This window comes from Cervus canadensis, chromosome 17 (assembly GCF_019320065.1).
Source record: "Cervus canadensis isolate Bull #8, Minnesota chromosome 17, ASM1932006v1, whole genome shotgun sequence".
In the NCBI taxonomy this organism is placed as follows: domain Eukaryota; kingdom Metazoa; phylum Chordata; class Mammalia; order Artiodactyla; family Cervidae; genus Cervus; species Cervus canadensis.
Genome location: NC_057402.1, coordinates 12,883,590 through 12,910,617, shown reverse-complemented (window position 1 = coordinate 12,910,617; position 27,028 = coordinate 12,883,590). Strand labels below are relative to the sequence as shown.

General features: G+C 39.6%; 1 protein-coding gene across 2 annotated transcripts in view; it reads right to left on the bottom strand.

The window, feature by feature from the left end:
- The window catches only part of TRIP11 (thyroid hormone receptor interactor 11), a 69,298-nt gene extending 51,591 nt beyond the window's left edge, over positions 1 to 17,707 (bottom strand). The window contains exons 1-5 of one of the 2 annotated variants that reach the window (XM_043434348.1): positions 17,132 to 17,707; positions 13,089 to 13,150; positions 6,073 to 6,183; positions 2,472 to 2,750; positions 100 to 168 (exon numbers count right to left, since the gene is read on the bottom strand). In XM_043434348.1, coding sequence (XP_043290283.1) covers positions 100 to 168; positions 2,472 to 2,750; positions 6,073 to 6,183; positions 13,089 to 13,150; positions 17,132 to 17,270 — 660 coding nt within the window. In that variant the 5' untranslated portion in view covers positions 17,271 to 17,707. The remainder of the gene's footprint in view (positions 1 to 99; positions 169 to 2,471; positions 2,751 to 6,072; positions 6,184 to 13,088; positions 13,151 to 17,131) is intronic. The other variant, XM_043434349.1, reaches the window with a different exon arrangement.
- Between the last annotated feature and the right edge of the window lie 9,321 nt (positions 17,708 to 27,028).

The following is a 27,028-nucleotide window of genomic DNA, read 5'->3' as shown; positions in this document are numbered from 1 at the left end:
AAATACTTTTATAAATGAGTCTTTTATTAATTTAGGCTTATACTTTTAATAAGCAAATTTTAGATGTATAACAGCCATTGTTTCAACAATCCACCTTACCTTAATGATATTTTGCAGTTTGCAAATTTCACTTTGATCAGCGATATCTGATCCTTGTGCTTTAGAAGTCTAGATCAGAAAAACAGAATTAGAAAGTAACTGTTCTGATTTTCTTATAAAAGAGAATGCCAAAATCTAACTTTAATAAAAGATATCTTTTTTTAAAAAAAGGGGCATTTGCACAGGGAATACAGCCAATATTTTATAGTAACTTTAAAAGGAGTATAATCTATAAAAATACTGAACCACTATGTTGTACACCTGAAACTAATATACTGTAAACCAGCTACACTTCAGTAAAAATAGAAAAAGAAACGTAAGTAAGAAAAAAATGAAAAAAAAAAAAAAAAAGAAAAAATGGGGGGGCGTTTCTCAGACAAATTCTTATTAAAGACTGCCAAGCACCTTCTAAAGAACCTAGTCAGACAGTGAGTAATAATACACAGTAAATAAACGATACTATTCAAGAGTCTGTTAACTAATTGAGGAAGACAATACCTTTACAAAATAAGAAAAAAACAACGCAGAATATTTTTCTTTACTTAACAAATTTTAAATTTGATGATAATCAAGCAGTTTCCTAAAAGGTAATTTCTAAAATGGAATGTTACCTAATATTAATGCTAATATTAATACTACTAATAACGCTAATATTAATGTATTGGCTTTTGGATGATTTTCTTTTCATTCAAAGCTGTGTATTGCTCCTTTATCTTTATTAACATTTACCACAGCATGCTAAGGAACCAAAAGTTGCTCTCTGATTAAAAGAAGGAACACAATACATTAGAAAGAATACAGGGCTTGGAGCTGAAAGATGTGTGTTTAAAGCACAATTTAAATCACTGTGACAGTGAGTGTGTTACTTAAACCTTTACTTTGCTCATCTGCAAAACAAAGGTAACAAATACCTCACATAGTATTAAAGACAATGCATTGGATCAGTATATAGGGAAACATAAAAATTAAAGTATGATACAAACATTATTTTTTTTATTATGCCTTACTAGAAAATTAAGCCCCCTGAAATGGACCCAATTATGCCTTTTTCACCATAATACCCCAGTACAGGTCTGTCTTAGAGAAGGCATTCAAGATATGCTGAAGTAAATATACCAAAAATCCATCTTTTCCACATGAACTCTTACCTTGGCAATGTTTCTTAGAATGTGTTCCTCAGATCATCAGTATCACCTGAGTACTTGACTATTTTCCATCACCCTAAAACAGCCTACAAAATACTAACCTTGAAACTCTGATTAGCAACACTGGAGCTACAATATCGCCAAATTTCTCAGGTTATTCTTACACATATAAAGTTTAGGAACTATCATCTTTTAGGAATAAGATGGACTAACAGATCATCCTCTCTAAGGTTTATCTTGGGTACTAGGAATACCCAGCAACTTGGGAAGCAAGGAGATCATTTTAATTGGGAAGCTTTCTCCTTTACATAACAAGATTACACTGACAAAAAGATAGAAAATAATCTCTTATAATACTTTATTTTTCTCCACAATGATAAAATAAAGTCCGTATGAGCAATATTTCAGTTTATTTCAGGTCTCGAGTACAATGGCTACCTCAGTAATACATAAAATCTGATATACAAGACAAAAAATGGATTCTTGGAAGAAAGTTTACAGTCCAAAATACAAAGGACTTAATATCTAATATTTGAGGAAAAAAACACAAAATATTTTGTGTCTTATAATACCAATCTATTATCAGATTTTTTTCATTTAACGTATAACTAATGGTGGCTGAGATGGCAAAGAATCTGCCTGTAATGCAGGAGACCCAAGTTTGATCCCTGGGTCAGGAAGATCCTCTGGAGGAGGGAATGGCTACCCACTCCAGTATCATTGCCTGGGAAATCCCATGGACAGAGGAACCTGGTGGTCTATAGTCCATTGGGTCGCCAAGAGTCAGACATGACTGAGCGACTAACAGCAATGCAAACAAGAACCTCACATCACCATCTACGTGAACAGTTTCAAATCTGGTGCCTTGGAGCTCCGAGTTCCACCAGGGAAGTCTCAGGGACTCCAGGGAAAAAGGTGCAAGTTCAACCACAGCAACTCTGTTTTTATCTCTTTTAAGGGCTGAACTTGTAACTTTTACCTTTAAAGTTCTCTTGCTTTAAATTAAAAAAAAAAATTTCTTTCAAATATCGCACAGAAGGGGAAACTAAGGCTCAGAGAATGATGACCTGACTAAAACCAATTTAAAAAGTCACTGGTAGAATTAGAAATAGAACACAGGTTTTCTGATTTCCTAGTCCAGGGTTCTTTCTGATACCAAAACGTCTATATAGAGCAGGAACATTTTTACTCACTCAGTTTTCAGAAATTCATGAAAATTCTACCTACCTGAGCAATATGCCTCCAATGGCCAACTTCAGACTCAAGTCTTGAAACTTCATTTGACAATCTATTTATTTCTCGTTGTGATGAAATGATGTCGCCAAAATCCATGTCATCGTCATGGAAACCTGAAGCATGATGACTTAAACCATAACCAAATGACGAAGATGCAGTAGTTGCTGGTACACCACCAGCTCCTGAATTCACTGACTGAGCAGCGGACTGCAGCTTCAGCAACTGATCCTGTAGCGCAATCTGTCTTGCTTTAAGATGGCTGATTTCTACCTATATTTATAATCCGTATTTTAGAGAAAGCACTGTGAAATAATCATACTGACCCTTTAATATATTCATAATGTTAAAAGTTATAATATTTTATAATTACCAATGGTTGTACTCTACCAACTGAATCCAAGTTGTCTATAACATCCCAACGTTAACACTTTTTTTTTTTCAACATAACACTTTTATTTCAAAAACAAACATGATTACCACAGTTAAAGCAGAGATAATGTTTTGATTAGTATGAGGAAAAGAATTCCACTCATACATCAACTAAAGCAACAAAATGCTCAGTTAAACATCAGTTTACCATCAGGAGATACTACATCATCAGGTAGTTTGGCATAGGCAATTTCTTCGGGTTCTGTTTGTGATTATCAAGCCTCAAGAGATGAGAAAATAAAAGCTTCGGCAGTCTACGCACTGTTGAGTTTCCTTAGAACACCTGTTGGAAGAATCTTTTGAACCTGATTGTGTATGGCTGGATTTGGGCTAATGCACCATGAGTCAGATAACTTGTACTGGTCTACACAAAACAGCTGAAAGAAACCTTTGATTTATTAATCTGATCTTCACAGTAAGCCTTGTAGATTATTAATTAGCCCATTAGTCTCAGAAGGAAATCATGTATTCAAAGAGGCCTTGGTTTTAGCTTTGGGAAAGAGAAGCCAGTGAAAATCTTCTAACTCTATTCAGGAAGAGAACTGTATAAAACTTGTGATATGCCAAATGGAGTTTTGACTGAAGGCTGGCAATACTAAGTCAACATCCAAAAGAAGTTACAAACACAGGACTTAGCATAATGCCATATCCATTCTAAATGAGAGATTACACAAAACATGAAAGTGAGTGAGCTAGAGAAAACTAAAATAAGCTCTCGGTAAAATACTCAAGCTAGTCCAAAAGATATCCTGCCACAACTAAGGAAAATCTGACCTGAGGAGACAGCCAATGAGTAACATTATTCCTACAGGTATAATGTCAAGCAATTAGACAAAGAAAAGCCAAATACAAATATGTCAGATGTCATAGTAAACAGACACTTTTTCGTATCAAAGCCCCTTCTCTAGTTGAGGTTTATAGAAATGTGCAAATCTTATTTTCCCATAAATGATATGAAGCAATCTGCATCTTTGGGCATTCTGAACATCACAATGAAGACAACAAACATTCAGAAAACAGCAGATCTAGCAACCTAGATGCCCATCAGCAGACGAATGGATAAGAAGCTGTGGTACATATACACCATGGAATATTACTCAGCTGTTAAAAAGAATTCATTTGAATCAGTTCTAATGAGATGGATGAAACTGGAGCCCATTATACAGAGTGAAGTAAGCCAGAAAGATAAAGAACATTACAGCATACTAACACATATATATGGAATTTAGAAAGATGGTAATGATAACCCTATATGCAAAACAGAAAAAGAGACACAGATGTACAGAACAGACTTTTGGACTCTGTGGGAGAAGGCGAGGGTGGGATGTTTTGAGAGAACAGCATGTATATTATCTATAGTGAAACAGATCACCAGCCCAGAATGGGATGCATGAGACAAGTGCTCGGGCCTGGTGCACTGGGAAGACCCAGAGGAATCGGGTGGAGAGGGAGGTGGGAGGGGGGATTGGGATGGGGAATACATGTAACTCCATGGCTGATTCATGTCAATGTATGACAAAACCCACTGCAATGTTGTGAAGTAATTAGCCTCCAACTAATAAAGGGGAAAAAAAAAAAAGAAAACAGCAGATCTAAAGTATGTATTATCTTTGATTCTAGTAAGAAGTAATGAAATCAACAGTTCTTTTCAAATGTAGCTATAATGCAAAGGAAGTTCTCATCATACAACAGACAGTTACATCAAGTTGTAGAGGTAAAAAGTACGAACTCTACTTAAAAAGATGTATTCCTAAACGTGAATTTTTCATTTGCCCTATGATAACAGCAGCCAAGTAAAAAATAAAATATCAACATTTTCCACAGTTTTCTCAACTAGGATGTAAGCATCAGAATCAGCTATGGAATTTTTGAAAAATTCCAGTGCCAGGGTTCCTTCCCAGTACACTAAATCAGAATCTCCAAGAAGATCTAACAATGTGTATTTTTCATGATTCAGCTATAAACCCCTAGGTGGGAGCTACCGCTCTACCGGAGTATAAGTCAGTGCCGCTCAAAGTATGTCTGTGGACCAGAGTCATGAATGTTTGCTCCAGTCCATGACAAGTACAGAAAACTAAAAGAATAAGGTTTAAAAACTTTTAAAGTAGTTTGACAGAATAATTTTATATCTGCTGAATCTTAAAAAAAAAAAAAAAGGACTTTTCACTTTAACTTGAACTTATAAATTTGCTTTTTACACTCATTTTATCTTGTAGTAATATTGTATTTTATTGTATTGTATTGTAGTTTTATTGTATTGTCATTTTTATTGTATTTTATGAAACCAATTCCAAACAGATTTAAGTTCTTTAAATATTAATCTTTAATGTGGTTTACTTTTTCATCTTAGTATGTCACTAAAAGAACTAGAAATCAATGCATCTAAATTTTTAAAACCCAAATATAAAGTGATTGTAGAAATGAACATTTAATCAACAAACTGAACAACACCCCAATGATCTGAATAATTAAACAAGAAATGGCTCAATAGGAGCATTTACTGAATTCCACTTATGTACTAAAACTAAAGAGAATTCAATGACCTAGGTACACAGGTACAAAACCTAGGTACACAGTCTCTATTTTAAGGATTCAGTAACACTGGTTAAATTATATAATACTATTGGCACTGCAAAGGCAAGATAACCTACCTCCAAAATAACCATTTCTATCAAACTAAAGAGGAAAAAATATACAGAACAAGGTAAGTCAACTATAAAATACCTAATCTTCTGTTTTTCCATGGAAAATCAAGTAAACATGAATAAGCATATGTTAACATTTGTAGTTAAAATCATTTTCTTTAAAAAAGAAATGTTATTAGCAATCACATTGATTTAAAACAATTTAGATAAATAGGTGAGAAATAAGTTTCATAAAATCGGAAATTATAAACAACAGACGCCTGAAGATATTTTACACAAAGACTTTTATTCTTCTGGAAAGTAGAAATTAAACTCCACAAAGGTTAGTTTATGTAATATAAACATAAAAGCTTACAGAGTCCTTGTTAAATTAGTGATATCACACTGAGTTGGGAATTATTAACTTCAACACCCTTTTGATATTTTCACAGATCTAAATAGAGCTTGATGTATAACTCTTAGAAACCATCCTAAATACACTGTAGTGAAGTAAGTATGAAGTCTGTTATAACCTTTACCTCTTTCTGTTGTAGCTGATGTCGGTAATTCATGGATTGCTGCTTTATCTGAAGCTCTGATGCCTCATGCTTCTCTTCCAGATCAGCACAAAGTTTTTTGAGTCTCTCATTCTAGAAGCAAAGAAAAAAGTGTTTTCAACAAAAAGACTAAAAGTAAAACATGTTAGTAACAGTTATGTGCAGGACATTATAAAAAACATATTCTTTCATGCACAAAAAAGATGTACTATAGGTCTCAGAATTTTGGTTTTTAAAACACAATTCCAATTAAAGTTACATGTACAATAAGCATGTTAATAGATTATGCATAATTGTTTTTAAAAAACCCTGCTCAGCTTGATTTTCTGCTAAGAGAAAGTCACTGATCAGTGTTTTCCCCATCTCTGTACACCCAGTGTCTAACATACTGTAGGCAATAAATGTCTAGTAAATAAGTGACCTAGAATACATGTTTCAACTTTTGTGTTCTCCCTGAACAGGTACAAGTTTTTTGGGTTTTTTTTTTCATCAGTACAAGTTTCTCAAAGAAACCCTTTATAAAAAGACTTACGGTTAAAATATAGGTAGGAGGCCAAAGCCTCCCATTACTTGTCTGACTGAACCCCAGCCTCCTGAGCAAGGCATCTCTGAAAAATTCATTTTGAAAACCACTAGTAGAACTGTTTGAAAAACTACACTTAAAAGTACAGAAAATATTCTAAATATAATTCAATAAATTTAGATATCACAATCTTTTAAGATATTGGAAAATATGGAAAAAATTACTTAAATTTTAGGTTCAGTTCAATTCAGTTGCCCAGTTGTGTCTGACTTTGCGACCCCATGGACTGCAGCTTGCCAGGCTTCCCTGTCCTTCATCAACTCCCGGAGCTTGCTCCAACTCATGTCCATTGAGTCGGTGATGCCATCCAACCATCTCACCCTCTGTCATCCCCTTCTCCTCCCGCCTTCAATCTTTCCCAGCATCAGGGTCTTTTCCAATGAGTCAGTTATTCAGACCAGGTGGCCAAAGTATCAGAGTTTCAGCTTTTAGTATCAGTCCTTCCAATGAATATTCAGGACTGATTTCCTTTAGGAGGCACTGGCTGGATCTCCTTGCAGTCCAAGGGACTCGCAAGAGTCTTCTCTAACACCACAGTTCAAAAGTTATCAATTCTTCGGCGCTCAGCTTTCTTCATGGTCCAGCTCCCACATTCATACATGACTACTGGAAAAACCATAGCTTTGACTAGATAGACCTCTGTTGGAAAAATATGCTGTCTAGGCTGGTCATAGTTTTTCTTCCAAGGAGCAAGCGTCTTTTAATTTCATGGCTGCAGTCACCATCTGCAGTAATTTTGGAGCCCCCCAAAATTAAGTCTTTCACTGTTTCCCCATCTATTTGCCATGAAGTGATGGGACCGGATGCCATGATCTTAGTTTTCTAAATTTGAGTTTTAAGCCAACTTTTTCACTCTCTTTCACTTTCGTCAAGAGGTTCTTCAATTCCTCTTCGCTTTCTGCCCCAAAGGTGGTATCACCTGCGTATCTGAGGTTATTGACACTTCTGACAACCTTGATTCCAGCTTGTGCTTCATCCAGTCCAGCTTTTTGCATGATGTACTCTGCACAGAAGTTAAATAAGCAGGGTGACAACATATAGCCTTGATGTACTCCTTTCCCAATTTGGAAACAGTCTATTGTTCCATGTCAGGTTCTAACTGTTGCTTCTTGACCTGCATACAGATTTCTCAGGAGGCAGGTGAGGTGGTCTGGTATTTCCATCTCTTGAAGAATTTTCCAGTTTGTTGTGATCCACATAGTCAAAGGCTTTGGCGTAGTCAATAAAGCAGAAGTAGATGTTTCTCTGGAACTCTCTTGCTTTTTTGATGATCCAACGGATATTGGCAATTTGATCTCTAGTTCCTTTGCCTTTTCTAAATCCAGCTTGAACATCTGGAAGTTCCTGGTTCACTAACTGTTGAAGCCTGGCTTGGAGAATTTTGAGCATTACTTTGCTAGCATGTGAGATGAGTACAACTGTGTGGTAGTTTGAGCATTCTTTGGCATTGCCTTTCTTTGGAATTGGAATGAAAACTAACTTTTCCAGGCCTGTGGCCACTGCTGACATATTGTTGTGGCCTGTGGCCACAAATTTGCTGGCATATTGAGTGCAGCACTTCAATAGCATTTGATTTAGGATGTGAAATAGCTCAGCTGGAATTCCATCACCTCCACTAGCTCTGTTCATAGTGATCCTTCTTAAGGCCCACTTGACTTCACATTCCAGGATGTCTGGCTCTAGGTGAGTGATCACACAATCATGGTTATCTGGGTTATTAAGATCTTTTATGTAGAGTTCCTTTATGTATTCTTGCCACCTCTTCTTAATATCTTCTCCTTCTGTTAGGTCCATACTGTTTCTGTCCTTTATTGTGCCCATCTTTCCATGAAATGTTCCCTTGGTATCTCTGATTTTCTTGAAGCAATCTCTAGTCTTTCCCATTCTACTGTTTTACTCTATTTCTTTGCATTGTTCACTTAGGAAGAGAGAGGAATAAAAATGAGAAAGATTCTTGATGGCGTTCAGTTCTGGTTGAAGCCATTTCCTAAAAGACTGGCTAAAATTTCTGCCCTTGGAATCCATAAGATTCATACTTCTATCCTTAATTATCCCATTATGCTTAAGCCTTCTTATATTATCAAGGTCTACTAAAACCAATTCTAGTTTTTGAGTTTCGTTTTTTGAGCAGTCCTAAGGTCTGATATTTATAACATTCTTTCTTAGTAGCTTCCAAAAAAAAAGAAAACAATATACTTAGAAAACAAACAAAAAGATTCTATTTTGTAATTACCATAGGGGTACACTGGGCACCCTTATAAATCTAAGAATAATCACAAGGTCATAATGATCTTGTTTTTTCTGTACCTTGAAACATTTTGCTATTATTATCATCCTATCAGGGTTTCCCAGGTGGTTCAGTGGTAAAGAATCCACCTACAATGCAGGAGGCGTGAGTTCGATCCCTGAATCGGAAAGATGTGGAGAAGGAAACGGCCACCCACTCCAATATTCTTGCCTGGGAAATCCCATGGACAGAGAAGCCTGGTAGACTACAGCCCATGGGGATGCAAAAGAGTCAGACATGACTTAGCGACTAAACAACAAGAACTAATCATTACTCATCAATTGTTTACAACTATGTTAAAAAAAGAGAAAATGGAGACTGATGGAATCATCTAGGAGAATGATAAAATAACAGTGAAATAACCAAGTACTACATCATCTTTTAAAAAGGAAAAACCAATGGAGACACTATCTTTGCAGTGTTTTTTTGTTTTGGGTGTTTTGGGGTTTTTTTTCTCCACTTTCATTTCACATAGTTGGAAATTCATTCTCACTTTTCAACAGAGAAGAAAACTGAGGAAAATATTCCACAATTAGACAACTAAGAACATAAATGCTGAGAGACAGAAAACAGCACTCTGGAGTTTAATGGTTATGGTGAAAATGATTGTAGAAGCAAAATCTCAGACAAGTCTTTGATAAACAATATCCTACATGAATTTCTTAAACTCAGAACTGAGGAATGAACAATCTATTTCCAAGAACAAAAAGGAAATATGGTGTCCTCATGAAATAATCATTCAATAAGATTTTATCTCACAATATTTTGTGAAAAAAACCTGAGCCATCCATCCCATTTTGTTAAATGGACATATAACAGTATTATTTCATTATGATATTTATATACCAACAGTTACTTGATACAGTCCCTATGTGGACAAATGCTGAAGACACATGTATACATAGGTGACCAGGAGGAAACAAATGACAAAAATGAAAAAACTCAGTGGATTGATAACTCTAATCGGTATTTATAAATTTAACAATTAAAGCACTTTGTATTTATGTAGCAGTCATGTTTTTAACAAAATCATATATCATCAAAGTTTTCATAAGTATTGGTTTAAATGACCTAAGTCAGGAAAAAGAACTAGAAGATCTAAATCTATCAGAGATGTAACTGAAATCTGGAGTCAGTATTTATAAGAAACAGTCCAGTTCACTAAAAAAGTTAATAAACATATGTAAGTTAATAAACATATATAAGTTTATATGCATGCATGCTCAGTCACTTGAGTTGCGTCTGAGTCTTTGCAACCCCATGGACTGTAACCCACCAGGCTCCTCTGTCCATGGGATTATCCTGGCAGGCATACTGGAGTGGGTTGCCATTTCCTCCTCCAGGGGATATTCCCTACCCAGGGATCAAACCTGCATCTCTTGAAGCTCCTGCATTGGCAGGAGGATTCTTTACCACTGAGCTACCTGGGAAACCATATGTATGCATATGTGTGTAAACACACACACACACACACGTTTTTAAAGGCAGAAACATAGGGAATAAAAATTTAAATTGTTGTAAGTGCTCACTGAAATTTCTGATGAAGTTTTTCATTATCACTTTATTCTTCTGTAAATTTCACTATCACTTTATTTTTCTGTAAATTATTTATAAAATAATTTAACAGGAAAATTAAGAGTCCATTGGATCCATATGGTAAATGGTAAGACTATTTTTCTTGGCAAAGATGGTTAAATTAGCTTAGGTTGGTTGCTATTACTTGGAACTCAGGAAGCCTAACTAATTTAATCAATGTCAAATATTAACATCTGTAAGCAAATCTAATTTCCTCTAGAAAATATACTGCCCTCTGTCTATACTGAAGCTTTCTAAATAAACAGAATTTTCTATTGGTTTTAATTTCCTACTGGTTTTAATCATATGTTCACCTTCTTTTTACAGTCATAGAAGGTGTTACCTTTATGAAGTGTTTATGTGCTGAGAGAAGGCAGGAATTACGTATAGTCAAAATCACCTTGGAAAATAAAGCTCTTGAGAAGTTCAACAGTCTGTTATCCTCTAGTATTCGAGTAAGCTCACAGTACTCTGAATAAGCACCAAACAAGGAATTTGGCTATCACTTAGGGATATGTTATACCAAAAATAAATACTTGTGAACACTAGAATCATACCTGCTACTGTCCAAGGACAACACTAGGACAGAGACTAGAGTTGAAATCAACAGAGGGACAGAACATTTCAATCTTCCGCCTTAAGTTCAATACAGAGCAGTCATTCATTCAGCAGGTTAATCCATTTACTACCCCCATTCCCCACTCCAAACATATACTGGCAAATGTAGCTTAACTAATGCCACTGCACACATCTCTGCCATCTAATTTTTCTGGGAAAGCCCACGGTGAGTACTCTCTCAAGGATTTCTTTAGAGACTATAGGAACTATTTCCTATCTCAGTCTTACAAAGAAAGAAGCTATTAAGTTCATCTGTCACAAAAACATCTACTAACGAGGTAATTACAGCTAAGGTCTCTTAAGGGCCACCAAACTGCCACCTTCTACTGAGGCAGAATAGGGCTTCCCAAGTGGTGTGGTGGTAAAGAATCCACCTGCCAATGCAGGAGACACAAGAGATGTAGGTTCGATCCCTGGGTCAGGAAGATCCCCTAGAGCAGGAAATGCCAATCTGCTCCAGTGAAAAACTCCATGGACAGAGGAGTCTAGCGGACTACAGTCCATGGGTTCAACACAGAGTTGGACATGACTGAGCGCACGCACGCACGCACACACACACACACACACACACACACACACACACACACACACACACACACACACACACACACACACACACTCTCTGAGGCAGAAAACTTCAGTAGTCCCTCTTGAGAGATCACATGACTGAGCGCACGCACACACACACGCACGCACACACACACGCACGCACGCGCACACACACACACACACACACACACACACACACACACACACACTCTGAGGCAGAAAACTTCAGTAGTCCCTCTTGAGAGATCCTTCCACTTTCAAATTTACAATCTTACGTTGGTAATCTAACGTGTGTGTGCTCAGTTGCTCAGTCATGTCCAACTCTTTGTGACCCACTGGACTGTAGCGGACCAGGCTCCTCTGTCCATGGGGTTTTTCACGCAAGAATACTACAGTGGTTGCCATTTCCTCCTCCAGGGGATACTGGAGGATCCAATATCCTCCCTGGGTATCCCTGATATACAGGGATCGAACCCGCATTTCCTGTGTCTCCTGCATTGCACGTGGATTCTTTACCTGCTGGGTCATTGGGGAAACCCTTGGTAATATAGACCAGAGTTCAATGACGCTTGTTTTCAGAAGTATTTTCTTACATTTAAATTTCATTTTCTTTTTTTATGGGCTTAACAAGGGAAAACATGCTTACCACAGTCCTCTAAGAATGTTGTTTGCTGAAATACTATTACATCTTCCCTCACCATTCTTATCCAAAGGCTAAATCTTGCACTGGCCAAAAAGTTCGTTCAGGGCTTTCCATAACATCTAAAAAACTTTCTGGCCAACCCAATGGTTAGATGTCTTTAGTACTTTACAATAGATGCCATTTTAAAACCTTTCATTTTTTTTTTTATGGCTTACCTTTGAACTCTTTTCAAGTTTTCGTCATCCCTATTAAGTACAATGACCAGAGCTAGTTACCACAAGGCACTGACTAATAACGAAAAAAAATGGTAAAATTAATTTGCTATTCTTACATTCTACATTCTCTGCATACAAATATCACACCTTTTTAATGTTAGGGAATTAAAAACTCTACATTAAACAGAAATGCATTCTTCACATTACACTTAAATGTACAACTGCAGTTTTAGCACACTATTAAAACATTGTAAATCCTTGAAATGGTAAATTGTTGCCACTATTGTTTCTATATTTGCCAGATTTCCTTCTTCCACCATTCAGAAGCAGAGGTGGGAATATTTAACAGAAAAGAACAGTAACAAGTAACTATATCTTCATCAAAGGAACATGACAGAGCTTCAAAAAAGAGAAGAAAACTAAGATAAAGAGAAAGAGGAAAAGTGCATTAAAAAGAGAGGACTGAAATAAAGTGTGAATAACTCATGATTTCAAAAAAGAAAAATCTAAATCTTTAAGTTTCCTTACCTCTGATCTTAAGATTGTATGAATGGCTTCAACTTCCTTTCTCCTAGCATTAGGTAAATCTGCTACAAAAGAAATGGTATATACTGAATATATGGTCAACATCATGTGAAGTAAACAGGCATCTTTAGGAAAATAAATTTCACTGAGCTTTAAACAGAATGGTATGCTGATCTGAGGACAGATTCAGAAGACAAACATCATTTGATTGTTATCACTACTCTCTACTGTTACAGATGTCTACTGTCATATAAGTCACTTTGCCTATCTTCTATATTCAAGAGCATCTACCTTTACCCCTTGGAAGTATTCATTAAAATTTTGTAATGGAAAATTAATCTGTTTGTTTAGTATAATTTTTGATGAAAGGTATGCAAATAGGATGAAAAAAAATTTTTTTTTTTTTTTTTTGGCCACACAGTGGGGTCTTAGTTCCCCAACCAAGGATTTAATTTGGGCCCTCAGCAATGAAAGCATCAAGTCCTAACCACTGGACTGCCAAGGGAATTCCCAATGACATATTTCTAACTTCTTATGCAACTGGGGTTTAAGGTCTTACTTTTTCTGCTTCCAATACTACCAAAAAAATCAGTGACCTCTTAAACAAAGAATAAAAATGCAGTAAAAGAACACTTATTTCAAGTAACATGGACACAAGTTATTGAAAATGAGCATGAACTCAGCCTTGTTTTGTACATTTGCATTTACAAGGAAAGTTAGAGGACCAAAATGGCCGTTGATGCTGCCAGATAATCAACCTCCACAGTTAGATTTCTAAGTATTAATATTTTTCATTACTCTCAGCCCTTTAATACTATAAAAATAACTTCTCTGAATTATAGTTTAAATCAAAAGAAAATACAAGTGGCATCCAATAAATAATAATGACAAACTCGCTCTTCTTGTTTTGAAAATCACTAGGTGGGGATGCTTGTGTGGTTGTTTATACAAATTGCTTGAAACTCTGACAAGACTGTCTAATTGCTACTCAGAAGAGAACAAATTATAATCTAATCTGTTTAGGAAGGTCACTGTTAGAAGCCGCAACTGTTTCAAAGAGAGATTAAAGAAAAACAAGGTCATGAAGACCTCCCTCCATATCCCTCTCCCCAGAACATGGCCTTTTTAAGGATAAGGTGGAGATGTTATGCAGACCAAAAAAGTTTTCCTCAATGAGGGAAAACAAAAATAACAACCATCATTTGTTAATGCTTACTATTTGCTAGGCCCAGTGTTAGGTTAGGCATGTTACATTCATGATTTCATTTAATCCTCCCAAATTCATGATAGGTATCTCTTTTTAACAGATAAGAAAACTTTGCTTTTTAAATAATAAGTATTTAATAATTTGCTGAAGACCCCACAATCTGTAACCCATGGATGTGGAATTTCAATCCATGTCTGATTTAAAAGTCCAAGTCCAAGCTCCTAAATTAGTATAGTGCTTGATAGAATAGCAACTTCCTGATATTGTAACTATAGATAATTTTCAAGTTGTATCAATAGTGCTATTCTAAACTGTTATCTTGTTCATTGCCGGCACAGGGTAGACACTCAATAAACATTTGTTGAATGAATAAATGAACTGCATTCTGACCCTATTTTTAAATGATTTATAAAATCAATAAACTGGATGTTAAGCAAGTCCTATTTTAATACAAAGAGAAAACAATAAAAGCAGATTTTTAATCACTTAGCAAAATTTTTACTAAGCACGTACTGTGCACCAAGGAAGGTACCACACATACTAGTAATACAAGGATAAATAAAATAGAGCTGTCAGAGAGAGATCCACAAAGTTCTGTTAGACACAAGCGACTCAACCTGCCACGGACTGAGAACGGTTTCACCAGGTACCTGACATGTCAGCAGGGTCGTGCAAGAAAAATTGTTTTCCAGGCAAAGAGGGGTAGAAAGTGAAAAGTGAAAGTGAAGTCGCTCAGTCGTGTCAGACTCTTTGCAACCCCATGAACTGTAGCCTACCAGGACCCTCAGTCCATGGGATTTTCCAGGCAAGAATACTGGAGTGGGTTGCCATTTCCTTCTCCAGGGGATCTTCCCGACACAGGGATCGAACCCGGGTCTCCCGCATTGTAGGCAGACGATTCACCGTCTGAGCCACCAGGGAAGCCCCAAAGAGGGTAGAGGACGAGGTAAAAAGGAAGGGCTTTCCATGCAGGGCTTGGAGTTCTGTCAGCACCTCACCAAGTTCCCTGTACAGAAGCCCTGGGTGCAAGCATGCTTGTGTATATGAATGTACATCTATGTGGCTATTGAGAGAGAAGGGGGAGGGAACAAGAGATAAGATTGAAAGAGGTAGGTTGAACCCAGATAGGATAGGTTTTTGGTCTCCCCAAGTTAAGACGTTTGAGTTTTATCCCGTAGGTACAGAGTCAAGAGATTTTTAAAGCACATTTGTTTTTAGAAAAGTAACTGGTAACACAACAGAATATGGAATAAAGGAGGAAGAAACAAGTGACAGGACATGAAAGAGAAATAATGTGTGGGAGCGAAAACGGGGATGGGAACTAAAGAAGGAGGAATAATAAAGGAAAGGACAAATATAAGAAACACTTCAGGCACCAGATGAACAAGATTAGGTGACCAATTCAAAGTAGGAGAAAAAAGAGGCAAAACAATGTGACAAAGATTTCTAAGTTTAGGAGAATGGGTAGATGGTGAAACTATTAAAAGTGAGAATACGGGAGCACATTTGGTGGGAAAAACAAAATGAATCCCACCTTAAGCCTGTAGGACATCCAAGTTGGAGGGGTAAGTGCGCACGTTCTGGCTTAGGGTCAAAGAAATAGTCACCTGTTTTCCCCTATCTAGGAAACAAGGAGAGACTAGGCATTCCCCAGGTTAGCCAGCCCTTTTCTGCTTCTGACAGCCCTCAATGTCACATGATCATTTCCTGAACACAGGAAGAATCCCTTTAACTCCCACCCCAACTCGTCCCACCTGATGTACCCCCCACCCCAGGGGTACCCCAAGCAGTTAAATGGTACCAACTATCATTTAATAGCAGCTACCCAATCTTCTTCCCTTCTTAGACCCCACAGAAATCCTAAATATAGATACTATCTTTCTAAATCAAAATATCTTTCTCTACTTCAACCAAATAAACATGCATACTCAATTAAATCAGTATTAAAAAATAAAACCAGAATGCTAATTTATTTACAACAAACAAAACTAGCAAAGGAACTGCTCTCATCCAAAAGACCACCCTCTCTGGAGGCAGACGTAGATTGAAATTAAAGAATTCTTTTTATCTAACTACTACTTGATGAAAGAAGTATCAAGAAATCAAAACAGCAATTAACTTAATCATCGATTACCATGTAACTCCTGGTCACTACTCATTAGTAAAACAAAATGAGGACTTCAAAAATGAGTGAAGGTTGCTAAAGGGACCCGAAGAACAGGATTACCTTCCTTGCTCTCCTGAGCATATGGGAGGCATTAGGCAATTAGGCATGAAAATACACTCTCAGCTGAGACGCTGTAATGTGCCATCAGAATAAGCAAAAATATAATAGGAAAACCATACCCACGTTTCACTAACATATATTTAAGTGAGAAAGGGTAAGAGCCACTAAATATTAAGCTACGAAAATCGAAGAAACCCCCTCCCGCCAAAAAAAGTGACTACGTGTCATAATACAAATAATTCTTTAAACTATGTCGATATAAAGGAAGAGGATCAAAATCAGTTCCGCCTCCAAGTTAAGGCCAAAGTAAGCGGTGGATGTGGATGAACCAAAGAAAAATAAACTCTACGCGATATAAGGGCGGTTTCACTCTGCTGTGAGCTATCCCCGGTACTCAAAAGAGAAACACCCTAACTCTTTCCCCCAACCCTAGAGGTCTCTCATTAGAGAAAATCACTTAAGAGGCAAAAGGAGAAATGTAAAGAAAAAAGGGCGGACACTTCTAGGACACTTCTCTAGACCTGTCTGCGTCTCATGACAGATGGACTTGGGGACCAAACGGACGCTCCCAGGGTCCCAATAAACCCCTCCCTCCATCGCCCCAGCTGTTACCTTCCACTTCCTCCGTGCCCTCCATCAGCATATCCTTCGTAAAGTTTGAAATCTGGCCAGTGAGGGAAGCCAGGCTGCCCCCGACCTGACCCAGGGACTGGCCCAAGCCGGAGCCGAGGCCCCCAAGCCAGGACGACATCGCTGCGGGTTAGAGAAGGTCCGCTCTGCTCCGAGAAAAGCGGCCAGCGTCGTCGGACTACTCTGCCAAATGTCCTCAAACCGCTGCTTCCGCAGGACTGTCCAAATCACAACACTCAGGAATCGATAACACGACAGAGGGAATGGTTCCAGTCCACGCCGGTTTCGAGGGCTCCCACCAACCGCCGGGCTCTGATTAGAAACGCAAAGGCCTGGCCTCAGACTTTACCAGGGGCCTGCCTCCAATGACACAGTCACCCCCGTGGGCTTCCACTCATTCTCACGACTTCCCACCATCCGGATTAGGCCACTTCTGCTGCTGCTTTAGTGACTTTCCCCAATTCCGTGGGCAACTCCTGCCAACTCGACGCCGGCCGCCATGACACCCACTAGGAACGCGTCTATGGATCATAGAGAGGCGCCGTGATAGGGTAGAAAGGCCCTGCAGAGCCGCCGGACGTGTCCTGGGTGCAGGGGAACATGGGATCGCGGAGGACCGAGTGCGGCCGCGGTGGCCGCAGCCTCCAGCCCCAGGGCAAGGTCAACTTCCACGTAGCCCGCCCGCTTTGGCCGCAGGTGGAATACCGACCGGTACCCGCGGCGACGCGGCGCTCTCGCCAGCTGCAGCTGGGTTTCAGGCAGAGCCGACCCTCAGTGGGTGCCCCCCGAAGTCGGTGTAGCCTGGAAGCCCTATGGACTCTTATTCTTGAGGAAACCCGAGTGTATTAATTCTGATTACCCTCGCGAAGGCAGCGGTGCGAGGAGACTGGGCGGGGACCCTCCACCGGATCAGAAGTGGATTTTACATAACTTATCACACGTGTACTGTGACGAGATTATTCTACACCCTGACAAGGGCCGCTGTGTACTGGGGACTATGGTAGGAACCAAAGTTACACAGAAAGGATGGGTTGCAAATTCAAGTGTCCAGGCAGCAAACATACTTGTGTTGATTACCTTCATAGTGGAAATTTTCTCTGCTGCCTGTCCAGCTTTGTAACCTATGAAGTTAAAAATACAGACTACCCGTTTCAAAATAACTCTGCAGAGGACAGCAGGGCCACTTTATGCAGAAGAAATGCTCTTCTAATGTGAACGCTCTCGTTCGGTACTGTGACACTCGCCCTGCAAGGGCCCACCCCTCCCAGGGTCCTCAGTTACAGAGTTGGTGCACACACCTGTGTCCTGACTTGGTTGCTTTCCTCCCTAGAGGAAAAAGGTCACGTGACTTATAGGCATTTACTGCAGTGCTACGTGAACCCACACTACCTGGCCAGAGAGACGGCCACATTTTTGACTTTGAAAAGAATAGGATAGGTCTGCAGGTCTTTTAAGCATAGAACCTAATATACTGGCACCTTTCTCCTTGATTTTATTCACAGCGGGGGACAACGGAGATTTCATTATTTGTGAATGGAACATTGGAAATGCCTCCAGTGTTTGAAATATGATGGCACCAAGGAATAGTGTTGTTATTCGGTCACTGAGTCATATCTGACTTTATTGCAACCCCATGGACTGCATGCAGCATGTCAGGCTTCCCTGTCCCTCACCACCTCCCAGAGTTTGCCAAGTTCATGTCCAAGGAATAGTAGCCCTCCCTGAAATCTGAATGCTTTTAGAATAAAATTTGTATCTTGTACTAGAAGTGTTTATTAAATGTTTTCTGTATATATTTTTTAAAGGGCATCATTGCCCAGGTGTTAGATGTGCAGACACTGGGGTCTGACTGCCTAGATAGTTGATTTTTAAGTGCTTGGAACAGTGCCTGTACATGGTGAGTTCTATTTTAAGTCTAAAGTTTTGAAAGTATGACATAAAGGTGACCTGCAAGTTATTCATAGGTAGATGATGAATTGGTTAATAGCATCACTGACTCCATGGACATGAATTTCAGCAAACTCCAGATGATAGTAGAAGACAGAGGAGCCTGGCTTGCTATACTCCATGGGGTCGCAAAGAGTTGGACACGACTGAATGACTGAACAACAATAAATTATTCTGAGCACTGGGGATACAGCAGGAGAAAAAACACAAAGTCGCTGATCTCATGGAGCTTGCATTCTACTGGGAAGGAACTGATGAGAAAATGTATTAAGTATTACATGATGATGACTGCTGTGGGGGAAATAACAATATTAAACAGGGTAAGAATGGTATGGAAGGGATGTAGGGGAGAGAGTGCGCTTGTAAATGTCGTCGAAGGTGGTCAGGCCTCACTGGCAAGGTGATATTTGAACAGAGACTTGAAGGAAGTAAGAGAGTGAGACAGGTATCTGGGAAAGAGCAGTCCAGGCAAAAGAAACAGCTGATGCAAAGGTCCTGAGGCGGGAGAAGTCTTGCCAGGTTAGAGGATTAGCAAAAAGGCAAGGATGGCTGGAGCAGAGTGGGCTGGAGAAAGGAGATAAGCAGTGAGGACCAAGAAGTTCAAATAGGGGAGGACAGGTCACATAGGGCCTAATAATCGAGTGTAAGAACTCTAGCTTTTATTCAGAGTAGAATGAAGGATTGTTTAGAGAAAAGGAGTCACATGAACTTAGAACCTCAATGGGTTCCTGTATAACAGTGAAAAGTTTGGTGTAAATCAAGCTCTTATTTCCTAGAGGTGTAAATTCTCTGGAGTGTCATTTATATAAATTCATGTCATGCCATAAAGATATTGCAGTTAATGCGGAAAACAAAATACACGCCTTTATATTATGTATTAAGGTATTAACATAAAAGCTATGTCTAAAATCCTCTTTATTGAGGATTGTTTTCAGTGTGATGGACTAGGGCCCAAAAAACTTAAAGTATGATTCTGATATATATAGCATGATGGACTTCCCTGGTGGCTCAGATGCTAAAGAATCTGCCTGCAATGTAGGTGACCTGGCCTTGATCCCTGGGTCAGGAAGATCCTCTGGAGAAGAGAATGGTTACCCACTCCAGTATTCTTGCCTGGAGAATTTCATAGACAGAGGAGCCTGGCAGGCTACAGTCCACAGGGTTGCAAAGAGTCAGACATGACTGAGGGACTAATACACACACACATATAGCATGATGTGATGTTTGGGATGTGCTTCAAAAAATGGGGACAGGGTGGATGAATCAAGAATTGTCAGGACTTGGTCATTATTGATGCTGGGTGATGGGTAGGTACATGTTGTTTTCTTGTTGCTGTTCAGTCACCCAGTCGTGTCCAACTCTTTGCAACCCATGGACTGTAGCATGCCAGGCCTCCCTGTCCCTCACCATTTCCCAAAGTTTCCCCAAGTTCATGCCCATTGCATCAGTGATGCCATCCAGCCATCTTATCCTCTGATGGATACACAGGGGAGTCATTTATTTTTGCATACATTTGATATTTTTTACTGTACAAAAGTCATACAAATTTGATGAAGCTTGGGCTGATGACGCCTCTCCTTTTCCTATCAAAATCCCCTGTAGCGAATAAGGCCATTCATCACCACTTAATGAGTAACAAAACAAGCCCAGCTACAGCAGACACACCAAGACACAGCCCAGGAACCTGAACGACTCCCTGTGGTGGGGGCTAGGCTGCCCAGTTGAAATTCTGAACTTAAGATTTTTGTAACCTCAACAGACAGAAGATTCTTTAAAAAAAGAAAACAAAAACACAACTAACCAAAAAATGCTATCAACTGCAAACTGATTTCCATTTCTCAAGAGGCAGCATCATCAATACTTCTCTAGGGAGAGCAGTCTCTTTGTTATGAAGAAACCATCCAAACAGGTTTATTTATACAAAAAGAAAAGAACCAATTTTTTTTTAATGTTTAGTTAAAGAAAAAACCATTTGAATCAGTTCTAATGAGATGGATGAAACTGAAGCCCATTATACAGAGTGAAGTAAGCCAGAAAGATAAAGACCAATACAGTATACTAACGCATATATATGGAATTTAAAAAGATGGTAATGATAACCCTATATGCAAAACAGAAAAAGAGACCCAGATATACAGAACAGACTTTTAGACTCTGTGGGAGAAGGTGAGGGTGGGATGTTCTGAGAGAATAGCATGAAGCAAGTATACTATCAAGGGTGAAACAGATCACCAGCCCAGGTTGGATGCATGCAACAAGTGCTCGGGCCTGGTGCACTGGGAAGGCCCAGAGGGATGGGATGGAGAGGGAGACGGGAGGGGGGATCGGGATGGGGAACACATGTAAATCCATGGCTGATTCATGTCAATGTATGGCAAAAACCACTACAATATTGAAAAGTAACTAGCCTCCAACTAATAAAAATAAATGAAAAAAAAAAGAAAAAAATGACTTTTTAGAGTAGAATTTAAAAATATTAGTCTGATCTTTCCCTCTCAATTTCTAAATATTATCCTTATATTGCCATTTTCTCATTATTTTCTCATAATTTTTGACATTATCTACCTACTCTCAGTTACAGAAAATAAAAGATTAGAACTCTTGTATTACCACCTGTGTCTATTTCCCTTCCTTCTGAGCTCCCAGTAGAATGACATCATAATTATTGGTAAAATTAAAATTTTAATTTACCAGTTAAAAATTCAAATTGAAGTTTACCTTATATGCCTACGTAAGTGTTGTTCATTGGCTGAGTCACATGGTGTACTAAGATTACATTTCCTTTATTTTTCAACCTGTTCTTCCTGAAATTAACAAATTCCATCTTTTAGATCTGCATAATTTTCTGTTACCGCATGTGTGCTAAGTCGCTTCAGTCATGTCCAACTCTTTGTGACCCCATGGACTGTAGCCCACTGGGCTCCTCTGTCCATGGGATTCTCCAGGCAAGAATACTGGAGTGGGTAGCCATGCCCTCCCTTCAGGGGCTCTTCCCCACCCAGGGATGAAACCCATATCTCTTATGTCTCCTGCATTAGCAGGCAGGTTCTTTACCACTAGCACCACCTGGGAAGCCCTTTTCTGTTTATTACAGAATCATCAATCCTTCTAAAAGTTAGCAACAGAATTGTAAAACATACTCCTAATTCTGTTTTCAAGAAGGCGTCAAGAATTCTATTATTTGCTTAGACTCATTTCTTCTACCCAGAGTCCTCTGTTTCCCTGCTTCACTCTCCTCTGACCTGTTCTCTGGGCCTTGTTTTTCCTTCTGGAAGCTGTAGGCTCTTATTGTATATGATGCTCTGAAGTTAATAAGGATGTGCCCTGGGTGGGTTTGTTTGTCATTTCACTCATTGTGCTGGGCACTTAGCAAACCCTTTTTAAAACCATGTCTTTCAGTTCTGCAAATTATTTAAAATTTTTTTAATTGATGAATGTCCCCTCTCTAGGGAAACAGCTGTTTTTCAGGTATTTTTAACCAATCCTCCTGATTTCAGGCCACATCTCACCCCTACCTTCCAAGATAGTTGTTGCTGCCTGTCCTGTGTGCTGTGGGACATCCTTCTGTTTAATACTTACTATGCAGCTCCCTCAGTTCTGCTCATTCCAGTATCAACTTTCCATATTAAAAAAAAAAAAGAAAAAGAAAAAGTTAACATCTCCTATCACCTCAAACAGTGAAAGAAAGTGAAAGTGTTAGTCCTTCAGTCCTGTCCGACTCTTTGCGACTCCATGGACTGGGTCCCCCCAGGTTCCCCTGTCCATGGGATTCTCCAGGCAAGAATACTGGAGTGGGTAGCCATTCCCTTCTCCAGGGGATCTTCCCGACCCAGGGATCAAACCCATGTCTCCTGCGTTGCAGGCAGATTCTTTACTGTCTGAGCCACTGGGGAGCCCCCACCTCAAATGACAGTGACTGCGAATTGTTCCCCAAAGTCTGTTCTCCCCTTTGTGCACACTGCATGAATCCTCACTTTTTTTTTTTTTTTTGAATCCTCACTTTTTACCTGGACCTGTGGCACAACAGAAGATGCCAGTGTTCCTCCTGATCCCATCATCCCTCTACCAGTTTTGTGCACGACCTGTTCCTGGGGTACTTTTACTCCCAAAAGTCAGCACCTGTTTCTCTTTGGCAGAGGGCCGCCTTTGAACTGCCAAGAACTGCCCAAGAGTGCTGAAACATAACCTTGTTCATGTAGCATGTAGCATGTTAAAATGGCACAACTCCCATGCCCACCGTGGAGCATCTCTAAGATGGGGCTACACTGCCTCTGGACCTGTCTGCAGGACTGAGGCTCTGTTTACTCTTACATGCTTGCCTGACCTCCTTTTCTTATCTCACTTTCCCACTCCCCTACACCTGTTCCATTCCTTCCTGAGAACATTTTTTTTTTTCCTGAGAGCACTTTTCGAAAAATAGTTTTCCCTTATCTCAAGGTCTGTCTCAAGGGTGCCCAAGCTAAGACTCATGACTACCCAGAATGAAAACCACCTTGTTGCTAGGAGTGGTCTTGTGATTCACTTCTGGCCCATGTTGAAGAAGTGGAAGTGGTGTGTGCAACTTCAAGGAGGTAACCTTAAAGACAGGGCACGTGGCCCTTTTCCACCCTCCTTTTGCATCTTGATTGCTGAGATGCAGAAATAATCATGGGCACCACAGCAGCTGTCTTGGATCCATAAGTTGACATTAGCAAAGGAAGCCATGTATGTAACATCAGAATACAGAAAACAGATTCCTGACACGGTGTGACCCTGTCACCCCTGGATTGGCAATCTCTGCATTTCCTGAAGACTTGTAGCATGTAAAGTCATTGTTATATTTGGTTTTTCTATGATGGGCAAATCTAATTCAATGAATTCATCTCTTCTGCTGGTCTCTCTGTACCTGAGGGTTTTTTTTTTCTTATTTAATTTAGGTGGGATTTTGGAAGGAAGTAAATACAGTAATCAATCCCATGTAATTTTTTTTCATTTTTTGGCTGCACTGGATCTTCATTGCTTTGCAAGGGTTTTCTCTAGTTCTGGGAGTGGCGGCTGCTCTTCATTGTGGCACTTGGGCTTCTCATTGCTTCTTTTGTTGCAGAGCACAGGCTAGAGGTGCGTGGGCTTTGGTAGGTGCAGCCTGTGGGCTCAGTAGTTGTGTATGGATTTTGTTGCTCTGCTGCATGGGGAATCTTCCTGTGAGGCAAGCAGAAGTAACGCAACTTAGATTAGGAGTAGGCCTTATCAGGTAGCCTTCGCTTAACAATGACCACTGTTTGCCAATTAGAACCAATTAGCTTTCACTTAACACTGACGGATGTTTGCCAATTAGGAAATTAGGAACGGGGCGGAAACCCCCAGGAAAGTCCCGCGCACGCGAAAGTATTGACCAATGGAATTGCTTTGCAAACGTGTAACCAATCCGCTTCTCACCCTATAAATTTGTGTAGCAGCTTGGGCTCGGGGCTCTCTGACCCGTACCACTGCGTTGGTTGCGGGCGGAGAGTCCTGGCTCGAGTCAGTAATAAACTTCCCTTCCTGCGAGTTGCATCGTCTTGGAAGCCTTCTCGCTTCCCGCTCGGGGATTCGGACATCGGGCATAACACTTCCCAGACGAGGGATTGAGCCTCTGTCCCCTGCATCGGCAGGCAGATACTTACCCACTGCACCACCAGGGAAGTCCATCCTATGTATTTTTTGTTTGTGATAAAATATACATAAAATTTACCATCTTAAAGTATACAATTTGGTTGCATTAAGTTCATGCACATTGTTAGGCAGACATCACCATCTATCTCCAGGACTTTTTTCATCTTCCTAAATTGAAACTCTGTACCCATTAAACAGTAAGTCCTTATTCCTTATTGCTCCACCCAGCCCCTGGCAGCCACCATCCTATTTCCTGTCTCTGTGGATTTGATCAATCTAAGTACTTCATATATGTGGAATCACACAGAAATCCTCTGTACTTAAGTGGAAGCCCTGGAAGACGTTTGAGATGATTGGTCAAAAAAAAAAGCCAAATCTGCCTTGGCCCTGAGAAGGTGTCCATATTGGAGACAGAGCTCTCCCTGTGCAGAATAGAAATACAGCTTTTGGAGAAACTATCTTATTTTGAGAGGGCAGGAATGCAACGGAGACAGTGACAACATGGGATCAGATCCCTCTGATCTATTTTCTGAGAGACTCAGCAGGACTCTGGTCACCAGCAGAGCTGTCCAGAGCCTGTGTGACAGTATTTGCTGAGAGCTGAAAAAAGGGCCATTCCACTTACCTTAGCTTGGAACCTGTGACTCATCTGATGTTCCAAGGATTAGACATCGTTAGGCTTGGTACTTCTGCATCTTGTTTTCTAACATGCTATTGCTGGTATACAAGCAAGCTACTGGTTTTTGTTGACTTATTGACGTCCTTCATCATTTCCAATAGCTTTTCAGTTAATTTCCTTGTGTTCTCTAGGCATACAGTCATATCAGCAAATAATTAGGCATCATCCTTTCCAATATTTACACATCATCATTCCCTACAACATGTTGACAGAAATTAATGAAGGCTCACTTAAAGGTAATTGGAGTGACAGAACTAAGCAGCTTTGGGAAGACTGGCTCCAAATCAGAGCGGCCAAAGGCCAGGTGAGCAGGTCCAATGTTATGGCACATGTTGTACGTGATATGATGGTGTCCTGGACTAGAAGTAAGTGGCTGAGAAAGACAAAAAGGAACGACTCAGATATGAATAACCACAATTGACAATGTGGATTCACAAACAAAATACGGTGCTAAGTTTTTTAAACTGAAATGTAGTTTCTGATATTGATGACAAATATTGCATAAATGTAAGATGCGAAGAAAAACAAAATGCACAAGTGGTAAATGGGAGCCTTGCCAGAAATTCTGATCTGAGATAGTATACTTAGAGTATTAAAAATTCAGTTTTTTGGGTTGCTTAAGGTGGACACTTGGAAGGAAAGCTATGACAAACCTAGACAGTGTATTAAAAAGCAGAGACACCACTTTGCCTACAAAGGTTCATATAATAAAAAATATGGTTTTTCCAGTAGTCATGTACAGATGTGAGAGTTGGATAAAGAAGGCTGAGTGCCAAAGAATGGATGCTTTCAAATTGTGCTGGAGAAGGCTCTTGAGAGTCCCTCGGACTGCAAGGAGAGCCAATCAGTCAATCCTCATTTGACGGACTGATGCTGAAGCTCCAATACTTTGGCCACCTAACATGAAAAGCTGACTCATTGGAAAAGACCCTGATGCTGGGGAAGAATGAAAGCAAAAGAAGGGGGCAGCAGAGGATGAGATGGTTAGATGGCATCACTGACTCAATGGACATGAATTTGAAGAAACCCCAGGAGATAGTGAAGGAGAGAGGAGCCTGGCGTGTTGCAGTCCAGGGGGTCCCAAAGAGTTGGACACAACTTAGCAAATGAACAGCGATAACAACAACAAGGTGGGCACTGGCATGGAATGTTCTTTAGTCAAAGATGTAGTTAATGGTCTTTTAAAAAAATTTTTTTTAAAGAGGCTTGGAATATTTTAGAGAAGTGTAGAAAGTGGAGCCAGACTATTTGGTGTAATAAAATGTAAACACAATCCAAAATTACTTTGTAAAGCTGTACGTAAGATTTTTGTTACGTACAAAAGCTAGAGTATGTTCCTGTTCTCCCTGGGTCAGAGTGTTCCCCCTCCCACCAAAAATAGAGCCTTTGTCTCATGAACTATGAGAGAAAAAGAATTCTGTATCATTCGTTCACTCACTCAAGAAGCCCTGAGTGCATTCCTGGCATGATTCTGGGTTCTTGGAACAGAGCCATGAATCAGACACTCTGTTCCGCTGCTGCTTGCATTCTGATTGGCCCTGAGGCAGAGGAAGCATTTAAATTACTGACCACGACTTCATAACACGTTAAGGGCTATGCTTGCTCTGTGAGATACGAAGACA